The 15,380-nt window shown below is 51.3% G+C and overlaps 1 protein-coding gene across 1 annotated transcript in view; it reads right to left on the reverse strand.

Annotated features, from left to right (window-relative positions):
* Window positions 1-870: 870 nt before the first annotated feature.
* Window positions 871-15,380, reverse strand: part of PRRX2 (paired related homeobox 2) — a 73,255-nt gene continuing 58,745 nt past the window's right edge. Inside the window, exons 3-5 of the mRNA XM_050927083.1 lie at window positions 13,589-13,773; window positions 13,058-13,236; window positions 871-7,627 (exon numbers count right to left, since the gene is read on the reverse strand). Of these exons, the coding sequence (XP_050783040.1) occupies window positions 7,492-7,627; window positions 13,058-13,236; window positions 13,589-13,773 (500 nt within the window). The 3' untranslated portion in view covers window positions 871-7,491. The remainder of the gene's footprint in view (window positions 7,628-13,057; window positions 13,237-13,588; window positions 13,774-15,380) is intronic.

Genomic DNA, 15,380 nt, shown 5'->3' on the forward strand with positions numbered 1-15,380 from the left:
CCACAAGTTATTGGACCCCATGCAGGAGTTACTGGACAAAATTCTATGCCTTGTGTTAGGCAGGTCAGGTCCTTCTGGCCTTAAATGTAGGGATTAGTAACTAAGTGGTCTATCATGCTGACCGATAATTGTCTCACTGTTTCTTTGAGCCTCCCCCTCACTCCCCCCGCCCCCTCAGCTGTTTCTACCTGTTTGTCTCTTGTCTTATGTTTAGATTGCAAGCTCTTTGGGCAGGGATTGTCTTGTTTGTGCTCTTAGAAAGTTTCCCAGAAATGAATCAACACAGACTTTTAGCAGATATAGGGAGTGAGTTAATTGAAGGTTGGATCTGACTGAGACATGGCCATTCAGGTTGTCCTGCAGCTGCTGTATCTGTACATACGTGCCTAACAGGTAACAGAAATCGCGCAGATGGTGTTTAGCAGGGTCCAACAGGCTCTGCATCCTCCAGGCCAAGAGGGGTGAAGTGCTATGAATGATTCTGCAAATGAGCCACCCTCTAGCTTCCTTGGGGAAGAGCCAAACTGGGCACGGGGCAGGGACTGCTTTGGACAGCATACCTGACATCTGAACTCATGGAGACATGTCGCCAAGCAATGGTGCAACCCACAAGTCAGGGGACGTGGGACAGAGGTTTATAATTCAGGCTACAGTATAAACTGGGTTATTAGGAATCTGGATGGAGTGTGGGCAGTAGGAGTAGTTCACTTCCCCCATCAGATTCCACCCCACATCGTGTGTGTGTGTGTGTGTGTGTGTGTGTGTGTGTGTGTGTGTGTGTGTGTGTGTGTGTGTGTTTCTCTATACCTCCTGCCCTGCCAACCAGGTTATAACTTACCCTGAACTTTGGCGCTGCTGTTTTAAAGTTTTTCTCAGTCCATAGGCTTCTCCAGAATGGACTTGGGAAGAGGATGATATGACCCAGACTTAATGCTCCTTTGCAGCCATTACTGAATCTTCACCTCAGCAGAGCAGCAGTCACACCCTTCCTGTAGCTCCCTGAGGACATTTGACAGATACTGTGACCCAAACGTGTCACTCGTGAAGCTGTGCGATGCACTGACTCTGTTCAGTCCGAGAGTGAATGTTTGTTTCCCGAGCAGCTACAGCAGAACCACTCGATGACTTCTCCAACATTCCCCAAGGCTGTGCACGGATGGTCACGGTGAGATGAAACTCCAGGAACCGCCCATTAAGTATCCACCATCTATTCAAAACCTCTCTCCCAATCCCTGGCTGCACTAGGATTTGAACTGGTGGTTTAGCAGTAAAGAGTTAAAAAAAAGCTCTGTAGCCTGTTTCTGACTCCCTGAGACATGCGGTTGCTGTAGGAACTTTATGGCCAGGTGTGAAATGCATGAGGTGTGAGAGATTTTTAAACCCGTTTCCTCTTCATGGATAGAGATGGTCCCAGTCCAGCCCCGCTGCATCCATACTGCCCCCAGTTCTGGGATATTCAAAATCTGGCCCTGAGTATCGGGGTTTGAGTCCTTCTCTGCTGCTGGGAATAGCTCAAAAAACGGGAAAGAGGGAGCGACGTGAAAACAAGTGTCAGGGGCCTGCACACTGGAGCAGCGTGAAGCCAGATGTGGAAGAGCTCCCCGTGTGTTAGGACCAAGTGAACACGGTGCAGTTGTGACCTCCCGAACAGGAGTTCCTGCGGCAGGGCTGTGGTGAGGGGCTGCTGCCCTTGCAAGGGGAAAAGAGTCATAACCGTGGGGGGAGGGCTAGTTACGGGCGTTCCCCACTTCACAGAGTACTAAGGCAGCCATGGCTTTGCCTGCAGTGAACCAATCCTATTACCTCTGACAAGACTCAGGCCCTTCAACCAACAACCAGCACTTTCTACCCCATGAAATGTAATGAAATCACTAGGCTCTGGCACAGCTCTGCAATGAAATGCCAGGCCGAGCCCTTCGATTCTGTGCCCCTGGCTGTAAGTTTCTATTCCCTCTGGACATCGACTGTGCCGGGCCTTGAAAGCCTCCTGGCTTGAAGAATTCCACTGAACTAATTTGCAGGACGGTTGTGGCTCCTTTCACGCCCACTCGACTGTAGCTGAGACCGTGGTGGGTTAGTGGAGGCCACGGGCAGCTCCCAGTTTCTGCAATATGCGTCTGTTCCTTTGGAACAGGGCTGAGCGACGCCTGGTTATTACAGGGTGGCCTACCAGACATTCAGAGTATGTCTACACTGCAGCTGGGAGACGGAGCAAGCCTTCCAGCTGGCATCTGCAGCCTTGGGGGGAATGTCACGCAAGTGCGCTAAAAATAGCGGTGTAGACGTTGCTTTCCCGCTGTGGCTCCGGCTGCGATGCCTACGCGGCTGTTTTGAGCACGCTGGTACAAGGCCCACCAGCCCAAGGCTGTGGGTATCAACAGGGAGGTTCGTTCCTCAATGCAGCGTAGACATCTCCTCAGTGCTGTGGCACAAGGCTCCCAACTGACATACTCTGTAAGGGATTGGGGGCCAGGCTGAGAGGGGATACAAAGGCCCAATCCCCAACCTGAATCACACATCACAGACGTTAATGACGCACCCCGGGGAAAAGACCCAGGGGCAGCGTTAGCATGGAATTAACCAAGCACCTGTGGAAGGGGAACCCTTCCCTACTAGGAATCCAACACATCTAGCAGTTAGAGCAGGGCTTGCGAGATCTGCAGCCTTGCTGTTCTGAGCTTCTGTTTCCCCACTTCTTAGCTGGAGATACTAATACACCCCCACCCCGCTTTTGTAAAACACAGAGAGATTCTCAACTGGCAGGAACTATGGGAGCATTCGACAATCATGGTGCAATAGTCAAATACACCCTTGGTGGGGCTTCAACAGATGAGTGCCAGCTCAGTTGGAAGAAGGTGATGCTAAATGCTGCTAAATGGCCCTATTTGTGTTCTTCATCTCATTACTCTTCTTGGCCTGAGAAGTCCAAAGAGCCCCACCCCGCCATCTTCCAGCGCAGTGCAGCCTCCAGTCCTGCTGTGGGCCGGGCATCGTCCCAGAATTGGCTGTGACAGAGCAGGGAAAAGCTGAATCCTCATTCATGCATCTAGACGCTGAACTACTCAGTAAAATATTTATTTCTCAGTTATTTCACAAGTTGTTCTTACAAAAATTACTTCCCTCCCCAAAAAGAACCCCCCCGAAAACCAAACCAAAAACCCTACACAGACATGCACAAAAAGAAACCCCACCCGAACAACCCCACCCCACCCCATAGATCCTGTTACAAGTAATTGAAATGTACAAATAAAACGGAAGAGAGCAAGCTTAGATTAGGACAATCCCTAGTTCTTGCTATCACTCCACTGGGGCAATTTGTGTCTTGTCTTGGTAATGCTTTAACGTTAGCTGACAATTTTGGAGGAGGCTGCCAAGAGAGCTGTAAAATTAAGAGCAAATGTTTTCTAATTGAGATTGTGCAAAGAAATATCCCCCCCGTCCTTTTTTTTTTTTTACATTTAGAGAAACAGCATCTGCAAACTATTAAACCGGTTTATTTTCATTAATGCTCTCAAAAAGGGAGTGACATTTATATCTCTGCGGTTTCGTCTTATACAACAGGAAAGAGCCCCACGCTTTCCATGGGAATAAAAGCTCCAAGATTTTCCCTCTTCCCACCCCCAAGCAAAGTTTCTCATGATGGGAGTTCTATCTTCAGTGACTCTATGGCTGCACGTCTTGGCTTTGACAGGCTACCTCCATCGTGCGCTGCTTCTCTCATCGCTGCTTGGAGATCTTTATTTTGCATCAAACAAACACTGGGGCTGGAAATTTGGAATTCGTTGTTCCATGGCTTTTCTCACGGGGGAAATAGGACGTTTCAGTCCTTGCATGGTTATCCTGGGCTGTTTGGTGCTGTGCTAGTGACACCCGGTGTTAAACTGAAACCGGTGCAGCCAGAACTTTACTCAAGCCCATGATCTCTTTTCCCTGCCTCATGCGCTTCTGCCTGCTCTCAAGCTCCTTCCCGGGTAAAGGTTTTCTACACTTGCACGCCTGGTTCATGCTAATGGGCCTCAGCCCTGCTCCGATGATGTTTGCCACCAGTTTTCCATGAAGTGTTACAACTGTTCTCTATGCGCTTGAAATGACCTCTCGCCGAGTGTTTGAAACTGTGCACTGGTTAGATGGTCTTCAAGAGGCTGTGTTAACCAGGATGCTGGCAGGTGCCTGCTGGCCAAGAGGCTGCCCTTAAGATGAGGCCCCTTACAGTCACAGCAATGAGGGTAGGGTGGGGTGGGGGTAATTGGGGTGGTATCTGATCTGACAAGTATATTTGGCCTCATGGAGACAGAGTTTTCCTAAGAGACCGGGACCAGATTGTCTATGCCCATCACCCACAGCGGGGGCCATACTTTCAAAGCATTCAGGGCCCAAAATGCTGGCCAGTTTGGAAAATCTGGAATTACTTTTTAAAAGAGGGTGGTTCAGGGGTCGGGGTGCTACCCTGAAGACTTAGGGGACCAAGATTCACGTCCCTGCTGTGCCACAGACTTCCTGCATGACCGGCTTGTCTAGGCACAAAAAAGCAACTGCTTTAACTCTACTGGTACACCCAATGCCACTCCCCCTCCCATATCTCTGCACCTCTGCTCTCATCATTTCAGTGGAGATGATAAGCACTTCCCTAGTTCACAGGGGTGTCGGGGGGGGGGTAAATGCATTAGAGACTGAGAAGTGCTCAGGTACCACAGCACGTGAATTGGTTGTTGGAATTTAAGTACAGAATCACCAGCATGAGGGTGGGGGCTGGAGCAGCCTAAAAGCATCAGAGCTGTGATTCACATCCATAGCGAGCAGGGCAGTGAACATCTTGTTCCAAGGGGGTGGGTGCTATTATCTGCTCACTCTGACAATGATCTTGGCATTGGTTGTGCTGGTTTCTTTAAGAAGTTTGCGTCCCCATGTCCAGTTAAGGTAAACGCACACTAGGTGTCACCACCTTGATTTTGGAAACATCTTTCATCTGTTGGGAAGCAGCTGGGAAGATAAGTCTGGCAGGATCCTCCCCACTGGACCGCCCAGGCCAGGCGTGGCCCTGCTGGTGCTGCCCAGAAGGCCTGGGTCTTTCCAGACCTTGATAACAGCAGCTAAGGGTCACTCAGTGGCTACAGCATCACTTCGCTCTACTGGGTGGAAAGTTAGAATGGCTCAGTAGGATCTGCTCCTATCATAACTACAGCAGATACAAATCCTGCTGCTGCCTAGCTTGTGGGGACTCTCCCTTGGCTCAGGCACTAGAGACTTGTGTCTTTTGAAGCAGATGGGCCCGTGCATGAGTCCTCCTGCCAGTTAACGTATCAGGCTGCAGCCAAAGACCCATTGAAGAAAAGGCTGCTCCCAAGGGAAGCACTCAGTGGGGGAGGAATTAGGTTACCTTTATGGACGAGCTATGCCAGCCCGTCAGAAACTCCACATGTGCCTTTGTCCTGGAGCCCGTTCAGCATCTGTGACTACTGCGAGGGAAGGTGGTTGTGCCTTTTAATGCCACGTTGCAGAATACGAGCTCTTTCCACCTCTGTAGTACTGGCTACAGCAAAACTACTGGGCTTCCCATAGACTAGGGTGACCAGAGAGCAAGCGTAAAAAACCAGGACAGGGAGTGGGGGGTAATAGATGCCTGTATAAGAAAAAGCCCCCAAAATTGGGATTGTCCCTATAAAATCGAAACATATGGTCATCCTACTGTAGAGAGTTATCTGTAGAAAAGCATCTCAGTAGTAGCCGCCTTTGTTCTTAAAAGTACCAGCACATTCATTCATTCCTTACTAAATTCCCAGCAAGACACAGGCCTTAACACGAGGGTGACTGAATGGGCTGGGGGATTGGCATGGGGAGATGATGCCTTTTACTTCTAAGTCACTAGTTCAAATCCAGGGCAAGTCAGTCAGGACCCAAAGCTGTTTTCAGCTGGTGCCTGCTTGGTGGCCTATGTGAAATGAATAAGCCGTTTCAGCCCGGTTTCCAGTGGGTATTTTGTCCACATCATAAAACCAGCACTACGCAGCTGAGAGGTCGGGGCTTGAATGAAGCCTGGAAACTGAGCTCCCTTCTCCTTCCTGGCCGGAAGCCCCAACAGAGCAGGGGTGAGGCTCAGTGGTATAGCAGTACCAAGGGAAGCCTGTACTGCCCATGTTATATCTGTACTTGTGCATACGTAAGGAAAGCTGTCTCCAGAGCTGTCTGTCCAGCCCCCTGCTCTAGCCCCATTAATTAAAGCCCCAGAATAAAAAGCTCAGAGAAGACCCCTGAGGCCTCCAGCTGAGGCTCTGCTTGTTCACATCTTACACTTTAACTTTGATTTTCAGCTGTTCGGCAGGGAAGAGATTGCTAAGAGGTGGGGTGATGGGAAAAGCCAGCCACTTGCTGCAGAAGGCGTTTAATTTACGAGGCCAGGCCATCAACCACATCCAGGGGAGGCAGTTCCACAAGAGAGGCAGTGTTTCCGAAGGAGGCAGCCTGCCTGGCCATTGGACAACGATGCACTCAGCCAAAGCCCACAGCCGTTTTTTTTCCCCCCGGACAGTTCAAGGACCCAAGCCCCTTCAGACTTGCTTGTGAATTCATTGACTTAACCACAAAGTGCAGAGCAAACATCAACTTTTGGAAAGCTGCAAAGTCCCGTCAGCTAGCTGGAGTGAGTTCTCCTGAGCACTCAAACCATCATCTTTGCCTTTGACTAAGGGTTTAAAAAAAAAAAAAGAAGTCGGTAACATATATCTTACATTGGCATGGGCAGCTGGCTACTCCTAAATGTACAAAGCACAATGCAGGGTTAGGGTAATGAATATATACAGCAGGGGTGGGAAGTCCCGCTTGCAAAAGTCTTTCTCTCTCAAGCACTGCAGTCTGGTGACACAAAAATATATGAGCAAAGTTGTCAGCCTTGGAACTGCTGTCGTATAATGTGTCGGCTACAAATGCAATGGCTGAACAGTCAAGTTTGAGTGACAACCACAGGAAAAGGGACTATATAACTGACATAATACAACGTAGTGATCCTCCCAACAAAGACCAGCGGGACGTCCCCAGCGTAGGAGGATACTCAGTCGCTCTTTGGCTGTCCAGCTGAGATATCCAAATTGGTCAAATCCTGTAGTCCAAGATTCTTCCCTGTTCGGAAGCATCTTCAAGTTAACTTGGCAAGTCTGTTCATCCTTGAAATGTTCGTGTGTGTGTGTGTGTGTGTGTGTGTGTGTACGTATATTTTATTATAGAGTGTGTGGGGAAAGCAACTTTCTTATCAAGTTCACTCCATCTGTGGCTGCAATTACACGCCACTTTCCAAAGGGGATTGTGACTTGCTCTGCTTTCCAAAGGGGCCAGAAGAAGAAGGGGATGCTGGTGACAGACTCGGCATTGGTTGAGAGTCAGAAGGGTTTGGGTTTAGACTGGAACAGGAGCAGCAAGCTGGCCTCTTGTGATCGGGAAGATGCTCTCCCGCCTAGGGCAGGCACATTGGTATTTTGTCCCGGTTCTGGGGATGTGCAGTCAGTTCACCGTGGGCACATGGCTCTGATTCAGGCTGAACTCTTTGGCTTTGAGGCGTAAGCTGGCGATACTGTTTGCCATGTTCACCCCCTGGGCGGGCGTCGCGGTGCTGCTTGAGCTGTAGGATGGCACGGTGCTGCAGGGGGGGAGAGGAGCGAGGGAGAGGAAAATAGTTATGAGACTTAGGCACAGCCCAGGGAAAGCCTTAGACGCCGACGCTGCAATGGTTAAGTAGAATAGCACCTCTCTATTTGATTCATTTGATTTTAAGTTGTCAGGCAGTTGGCTCCTTTCACCAGCTTCTCAGAAACAATTGGCTGATGCCAATAGTAAACTTCACCCGGAAACCATAGCAGGGGCTGGATGGCTTTATGCTGCTCAGTGAAGGCAGGCAGTTTGTGCATACCAATTTTAAATGAGATTTTTAAGTCCCTGCCTCTAGCTTCTAAACTGAATACATCTGAGATGGGCCCAGGGCAAAAACCTGGATCTAGACCTGGGGTGGGCAAACTTTTTGGCCTGAGGGCCATATCTGGGTATAGAAATTGTATGGCGGGCCATGAATGCTCATGAAATTGGGGGTTGGGTGCAGGAGCAGGTGAAGGCTCTGTCTGGGGGTTCAGGCTCTGGGGTGGGGCCAGGAATGAGGAGTTCAGGGTGCAGGAGGGTGCTTTGGACTAGGACCAAGGGGTTCGGAGCGTGGGACAGGGATCAGGACTGGGACAGGGGGTTGGGATGCGGGAGGGGGACAGGGGTGCAGGCTCTGGGGACACTTACCTCAAGCAGCTCCCAGAAGCAGTGGCATGTTCCCCCTTCGGCTCCTACGTGGAGGCGCGAGCAGGTGGCTCTGCGCTGCCCCGTCTGCAGGCGCCGCCCCTGCACTCCCATTGGCTCCAGTTGCCAGCCAATGGGAGCTGTGAGGGCGGCGTTTGGGGTACAGGCACCATGTGGAGCCCCGGGCTGCCCCTTCATGTAGGACCCAGAGCGGGGACATGCTGCTGCTTCTGGAAGCCAGGCCACACACAGAGCAGGGCAAGTCCCGGACCCCGCTCCTCAGCTGGAGCGCCGGAGTGGGGCAAGCTCCAGGCCCTGCTCCCTGGCAGGAGCTCGAGGCCCGGATTAAAACATCTGAAGGGCCGCAGCCCCTGGGCCGTAGTTTGCCCACCCCTGGGCTAAACCCCTTCCCTACCCACTCTGAACATTACAGGGGAGGTTCACTCCAGACTGTGCACTTGATCGCTAGGGTTGGCAATGGATCGAGTCACAAACCCAGAGAGGAACATGTCCTGAAGTCCAGATCTGGATCTGAGCTTTGCAGCGCAGGGAAAACCCACTATCTGAGCACTCAATGACACGAGTTGCTCAAGGGCTGAAGAATGAAATAGGCGTTAGATACAGAAGCAAATCAGACGGGGATTATGCTGGAGCAAATGTCTGTCTCCATACCAAAATTCTGCCCTTGTGGCTCTTAGATACTGAAATGCTGGGTCCTTTTTGCAAAGCTCTTCCTCCCAGGCTTTCAAAGCACTTAGGGAAAGGTATTCATTACTGCAAGTATCCCAAGCTGACTTCATTCAGATCACCCGCGGGCCTAGGAGAGAACCCAAGACTGGGATGGCTGATGTTCCCCCCACCCCTTACAATTTCTCAGTTCCACGGTCTGTACAGAAGAGTCGAGTTTTCAGGGATGGACACTCCCAGTGCAGTTTTTATGACTGACTCTGGTTACAGGATTCAACAAATGAGTGTGAATTTGCAATCCCTTTCTTCCCCGGAATGGCTTTGCCAAAGGAAATTCTATTTAAAAGTGAAAAGAAGCTTTTTCCTGGCTGAAACAAAGCCCCTGTGCAGTGTATTGGGGTAGAAGAGCCCACAGCCACCCAGAGGATTCAGGGAGCCTGGGGTCTTCATGAAGGGGGGCCCCTGCCACCAAATTGCCACTGAAGACCCAGCACTTCAGCGGCGGGTCCCAGAGCGGACGGACTCCCCGCCGCTGAATTGCCACTGAAGACCTGGCACTTCAGCGGCGGGTCCCAGGGCGGAGGGACCCCCCGCCACAGATTTTTGGGGCACTTTGGCGGCGGGTCCCAGAGCGGAAGGACCCCCGCCATGGGTCGTCAGGGCACTTCAGTGGTAGGTCCTGGAGCAGAAGGACCCCTCGCTGCCAAATTGCTACCAAAGACCTGGAGCAGAAGAAGCTCCGGGGGCCCGGGCCCTGAGACAGTTTTCCAGGGCCCCCGGAGCAAGTGAAGGACCCCGCTCCAGGGCCCCCAAAAAACTCTCGTGGGGGCCCCCTGCAGGGCCTGGGGCCTGGGACAAATTGCCTCACTTGCGCCCCGCCCCCCTCTGGGCGGCCCTGCAAGAGCCCCTTGACCTGAAACCAAGGTGGTGGGAGGGTCTATCTTGTACCAACTCCGTGCTTGTAATTATTTGTTCATTAGAATTTCTTCCCTCCTCCTCTCCCTCTCCGGCTCTTTATTTTGACGTCTCTCCCAAGCAGAACATGAGTTTGCATTTCCAAGTGGGTTCTGGCTTAGATAAAACAGGCCAAATTCATCCCTGATGCAATTGCTAGAGTTACCCCAGAAAGGAATTTGACCCTGTTGAGTTTGCCTGTCCCTAGTTTACAGGATTCCTAAACCACTGAAAAAGACCTCTCTTGCAAAGCTTTCTGGGCTCTGCTTTTACCCCCGGGGGGTGGAGGGGTGTCATTAGTGCTCAGGCTGCTAAAAAGCTCTGTTGGTTCTCATGACCCCTGGGGAGCACCATGTGCCTCCGACACTTAGAATATTAACTATCCTCACTCAAGTTTCACTCTTTTATAAATATTTAAACTCAACATTAGAAGACAAGGTGGGTGAGGTCATCTCTGTTATTGGACCAACTTCTGTTCGTGAGAGAGACAAGCTTTCAAGCCTCACGCAGCTCTTCTTTGGGTCTGGGAAAGGCACTCTGAGTGCCACAGCTCAATCCAAGGTGGAACACATAGTTTAGCATAAGTAGTTAGCACGTGTTCCAAGGGACCATTCCAGGGGAAGTGACCCCTGTAGTCACAGGACAAAAAGGGGGGGGTTAGTGGGTTACATATTGTTGTAATAAACCATGAATCCAGTGTCTTCATTAACACCATGATTTTTAGCATCGTGCAAAATTATGAATTTCAGCTCCCAGGATAGGCGCTGACTCCATGGGTGCTTGGGGGGTGGAGCACCCATGGGGGAAAATTAGTGAGTGCTCTGCACCCACCGGCAGCCAAGCTCCCCTCCTCCCCCGCCCCACCTCCTCCTCCCCCCTGAGCACGCTGCATCCCCGCTCCCCCACCTACCTCCCAGCTCTTCCTGCCTGGCCACTGCCAAACAGCTGTTTGGCAGCATTAGCACGCTCCGGGATGAGGGGGAGGAGCGGGGACCTTGCACGCTCAGGGAGGAGGCGGTGAAGAGGCGGAGCTGGGGCAGGGATTTGGAGAAGGAGTTGGAATATTGGCAGGGAGGGGGTAGAATTGAGGCAGGAACTTTGGGGAAGGGGTTAGAATGGGGGCGGGGAAGAGGTGGGGCCTCACGGAAGGGATGGAGTGGGAGCGGGGCTGGGGACAGAGGGGGCTTTGAGCACCCATGGAAAAGAAGGGAAGTCGGTGCCTATGGCTCCCAGGCTTGTCTTTTGAAAGTGTTGTGCAGTTTCCTTTGAGGATGAGTCCGATCCATGGGTCCTACACACGCCTATCACAACATGTGGTGTCGTGTACCTCATCCAGGGCACTAAACGACCTAACAAAAACTATGCGAGTGAAACCCATAGGTGCTGACTCCATGGGTGCTCCAGGGCTGGCACACCCACAGGGAAAAAATGGTGGATGCTGAACACCCACCAGCAGCCCTCCTACTGGCTCCCCTCCCCCAGTGCCTCCTGCTCACCGATGAGCCCCACTGATCAGCACCTCCCCCTCCCTCCCCATGCCGCCTGCCCGCCGTGATCAGCTGTTTCGCAGCATGCAGGAGGCTCTGGGGGGAAGGGAAGGAGCAGGGATGTGGCGTGCTCAGGGGAGGGGTGGAATGGGGCAGAAAGAGACAGGGTGGGGTTGGGGACTTGGGGGAAAGGGGAGTGGCGGCAGGGTATGGGGTAGAGCACCCCGGCACATTGGAAAGTTGCCACCTGTGGTGAAACCAGACAACCGCTAACCCCCTGTTTTCGTCCTATGATGACAGTGGTGTTTATAGGCCACTTCACCTGGAATGGTCGCTTAGTTTAGCATAAGGAGTTAGCACATATTCTATCTATTCAACCTCGTATTTAGCTGTGGCACTTGGAGTGCCTTTCCCAGGCCTGAGGAAGAGCTCAGTGTAAGCTCGAAAGCTTGTCTCTCTCACCAACAGAAGCTGGTCCAGTAACAGATATTACCTCACCCACCTTGTCTCCTAATAACCTGGGGCAGACACAGCTCCCACAACACTGCATTCAGCTCAGCACAGCCATTGCCTCCATCCCATATGCTGGCTGTGTTTGTCCTAGCGGCAGGCCGACATCTTGGACCAATGGGCCTGCAGTTTATTCAGTTCTAACTTCTCCTTCCTACTTGAGGCTTAGGGCCCATCCCAACTCCCGCTAAAGCCAGGAAAGACTCCCTGTGGCCTTTGTGCCTTCTCCATTTCCCCTGCCTGTTTAATTCTCTCCCTTGGAGGGGGAGCAGTTTTCTAATCAGTCTTCTCTGTCTAGGAAGGAGTATGGCAGAAAGAGATCTAGGGGTCACAGTGGACCACAAGCTAAATATGAGTCAACAGTGTGATACTGTTGCAAAAAAAGCAAACGTGATTCTGGGATGCATTAACAGGTGTGTTGTAAACAAAACACGAGAAGTCATTCTTCCGCTCTACTCTGCGCTCGTTAGGCCTCAGCTGGAGTATTGTGTCCAGTTCTGGGCACTGCATTTCAAGAAAGATGTGGAGAAATTGGAGAGGATCCAGAGAAGAGCAACAAGAATGATTAAAGGTCTTGAGAACATGACCTATGAAGGAAGGCTGAAAGAATTGGGTTTATTTAGTTTGGAAAAGAGAAGACTGAGAGGGGACATGATAGCAGTTTTCAGGTATCTAAAAGGGTGTCATCAGGAGGAGGGAGAAAACTTGTTCACCTTAGCCTCTAATGATAGAACAAGAAGCAATGGGCTTAAACTGCAGCAAGGGAGATTTAGGTTGGACATTAGGAAAAAGTTCCTAACTGTCAGGGTAGTTAAACACTGGAATAAATTGCCTAGGGAGGTTGTGGAATCTCCATCGCTGGAGATATTTAAGAGTAGGTTAGATAAATGTCTATCAGCGATGGTCTAGACAGTATTTGGTCCTGCCATGAGGGCAGGGGACTGGACTCCATGACCTCTCGAGGTCCCTTCCAGTCCTAGAGTCTATGAATCTATGAATCTCTCAACCATCCAGCCTTTGCCGTCTTTTCTGCCCACTAGGGACAGGCCTGGTAGGGTGGCCTTGGCTGGCTCTCCAGCACCTCCTGAAAGGCAGCCATGGTAACTCAGTTTGGGAATAGATGGAAAGATAATGATGAGGCTGCCTGGACTTACCTGTATGGGGATGTGGTAGTCCAGGAGAGATACTCTGGGCTCAAGGCAGTCGGCCTGGGGGCCATGGGCTGTTCAATGGCTGCGTCTTGGCTATAGGATTTGAGGAGCGATGCGGACCTGTTGGCCAGCATCGCCCGCTCATTGCGGCGGAACTTGGCTCTTCGGTTCTGGAACCACACCTAGCGGGAGGAGAGGCAGGACTGGTCACTTGAGCTGCACAGACAAGGCAGGTGGGAGGGAGAGGTGGAGCTGCCCCACGCTCCCTAATGCATAGCGCAGCAGGCTGGTTGCACTGAGCAGGGGGCCGAGTTAATTCTGGCAGATCTCAGCCTGGCAGTGACACCTCTGCTCTGCCTGCCATGACACAGTGGGCCAGGAGGAGCTGCGATGCTCCTAGAGGATGCACTGCCCTGATCGTTCTGAACTCTATGAAGGCCTGAGTTCTAGCTGGCCAAGAGGGTTGGGGGGAGCCAGCATCCTTGCCTAGAGCCAGGAGGCAGAGGCCTAGTTTCTCCCAATCGCTTTGCTCACCTGGACTCTGGCCTCACTGAGGTTGACCCGCCGCGCTAGCTCCTCTCGCACGAAAGCATCGGGGTAATGCGTCCTCTCGAAGACTCGCTCCAGAGCCTGGAGCTGGCTGCTGTTGAATGTGGTGCGGTTCCTCCTCTGCTTCTTCTTCCGCTTGGCAGCCCCCCGGCTTGGACTCAGACTCTCACCTAGGGGGAGCACAAAGGAGACAATCCCAGGGGGGCTGGGTACAAGTGACACGTCCATGGGGCCAGCCCACTTCTCCCCTGCCGGTTAGACAGACACACCCAGGCACTGTTGAGGGGGATGGGGCAGGCAGGGTGCAGCAGGGGCACTGCTCTGTGTCTCTATTCAAAGGGTGAACAAGGCCGGTGACTGACCCTTCTTAGAGAAAAAAGAACAGGAGTACTTGTGGCACCTTAGAGACTAACAAAGATGCCACAAGTACTCCCGTTCTTTTTGCGGATACAGACTAAAACGGCGGCTACTCTGAAACCTTCTTAGAGAGGATTTCATTGCTGGGCCTGGGAGATGACCTTGCTCAGTGCAGATGTCTGCAATTCGGCAGAGGAACACAGCCTGCCCTTCTCTGCAAGGCCTAGAGCCAAGCTTGGCAGAATACAACTCATTTAGAATGTTGATGGATAACATCAATGTTTATTTGAAAGCATGTTTTCCTATTGTTTCCAGTTGATATGTTCACAGTGATGCAGAATTATGGGGGAGAGGTCAGACGACGGGGAGAGTCAGGCAATAATTGTTTGACAGCAGACGTTGGAAGTTAAAAAGCTAAAGCTTTATAGCCATTAAAATACACATTGTCAACATCCCGTGTCAAAAGATACAAGGTAAATACCCTGAAATTGAACTGGACTAAGTTCTCAAGCAGCATTTTTCTTCCTTCGTCTGTCTGTACATTTTGATGATCATTGATGGAAATATTTTTTCTTCAGTGTGCATGTATAGGGTGAAATCGCTGTTCACCAACATTTACCGATAGAAATCTAACTTCTCAGCCTACTGCGAGGGGAAACAGCGTGGTCCACTGGACTGTCTATGGGAAGGGGAAGCAGTTCTTTAGTTCCAGTCCTAGCTCTGCCACAGACTGTGTCTCATGGCACATGTCCCAGCCCTTCTCTGTGCCTCAGTTTCTCGCAGGGATAATACTTACCTTTGGGGGGATGAATGGGGAAAGGGTTTAACTAGTTAATATATGCCAAGTGCTATGTAAGTACGAAGCTTAAAATTCCCAAAGGTGGCCACTGATTTCAGATGCAGCAGATGCTTGAGGCCTGATTCTCAGAGGCGACGAGTGCTGGCAAGTCCTGTTGAAGTCAATGCAAGCTGCGGGAGCTCAGCACCGGAGCAAATCAGGCCCCAGGATGTCTCAAGTTGGGCACCCAAAAATGGAAGCACCCAAAATCCGTGGCCGCTTTTGCAAATGGAGGTCGTAGTCTCTAACGCCAGCGTCAGCGGTGCAGGAACTAGTGGTGCTGTGGATGCAGCCGCACACCCTGGCTTGGAATAATAATAGCAATGACATATTAGACCATTTTGTCCAATGGCTTTCAAAGCACTCACTATAAAAATGGTTCCAGCTCCCCTGCCGGTAGTTCCTGAAGTAGCAGCAGCTACATCTGTCTGCGACATGGGGAGGAACAGGAGGGTAATTAGAACGTGATTTTTAAGGTGAACTATCTCATGGCCCGCCAGTGCTAGAAACAAATGTTACCAAGGCTCTGAGATTTCTGCTCACACCCAGCATTTGTTTCCATTTTTGTGGCTCGTGAAATTT

This window comes from Gopherus flavomarginatus, chromosome 17, assembly GCF_025201925.1.
Source record: "Gopherus flavomarginatus isolate rGopFla2 chromosome 17, rGopFla2.mat.asm, whole genome shotgun sequence".
Classification (NCBI taxonomy): domain Eukaryota; kingdom Metazoa; phylum Chordata; order Testudines; family Testudinidae; genus Gopherus; species Gopherus flavomarginatus.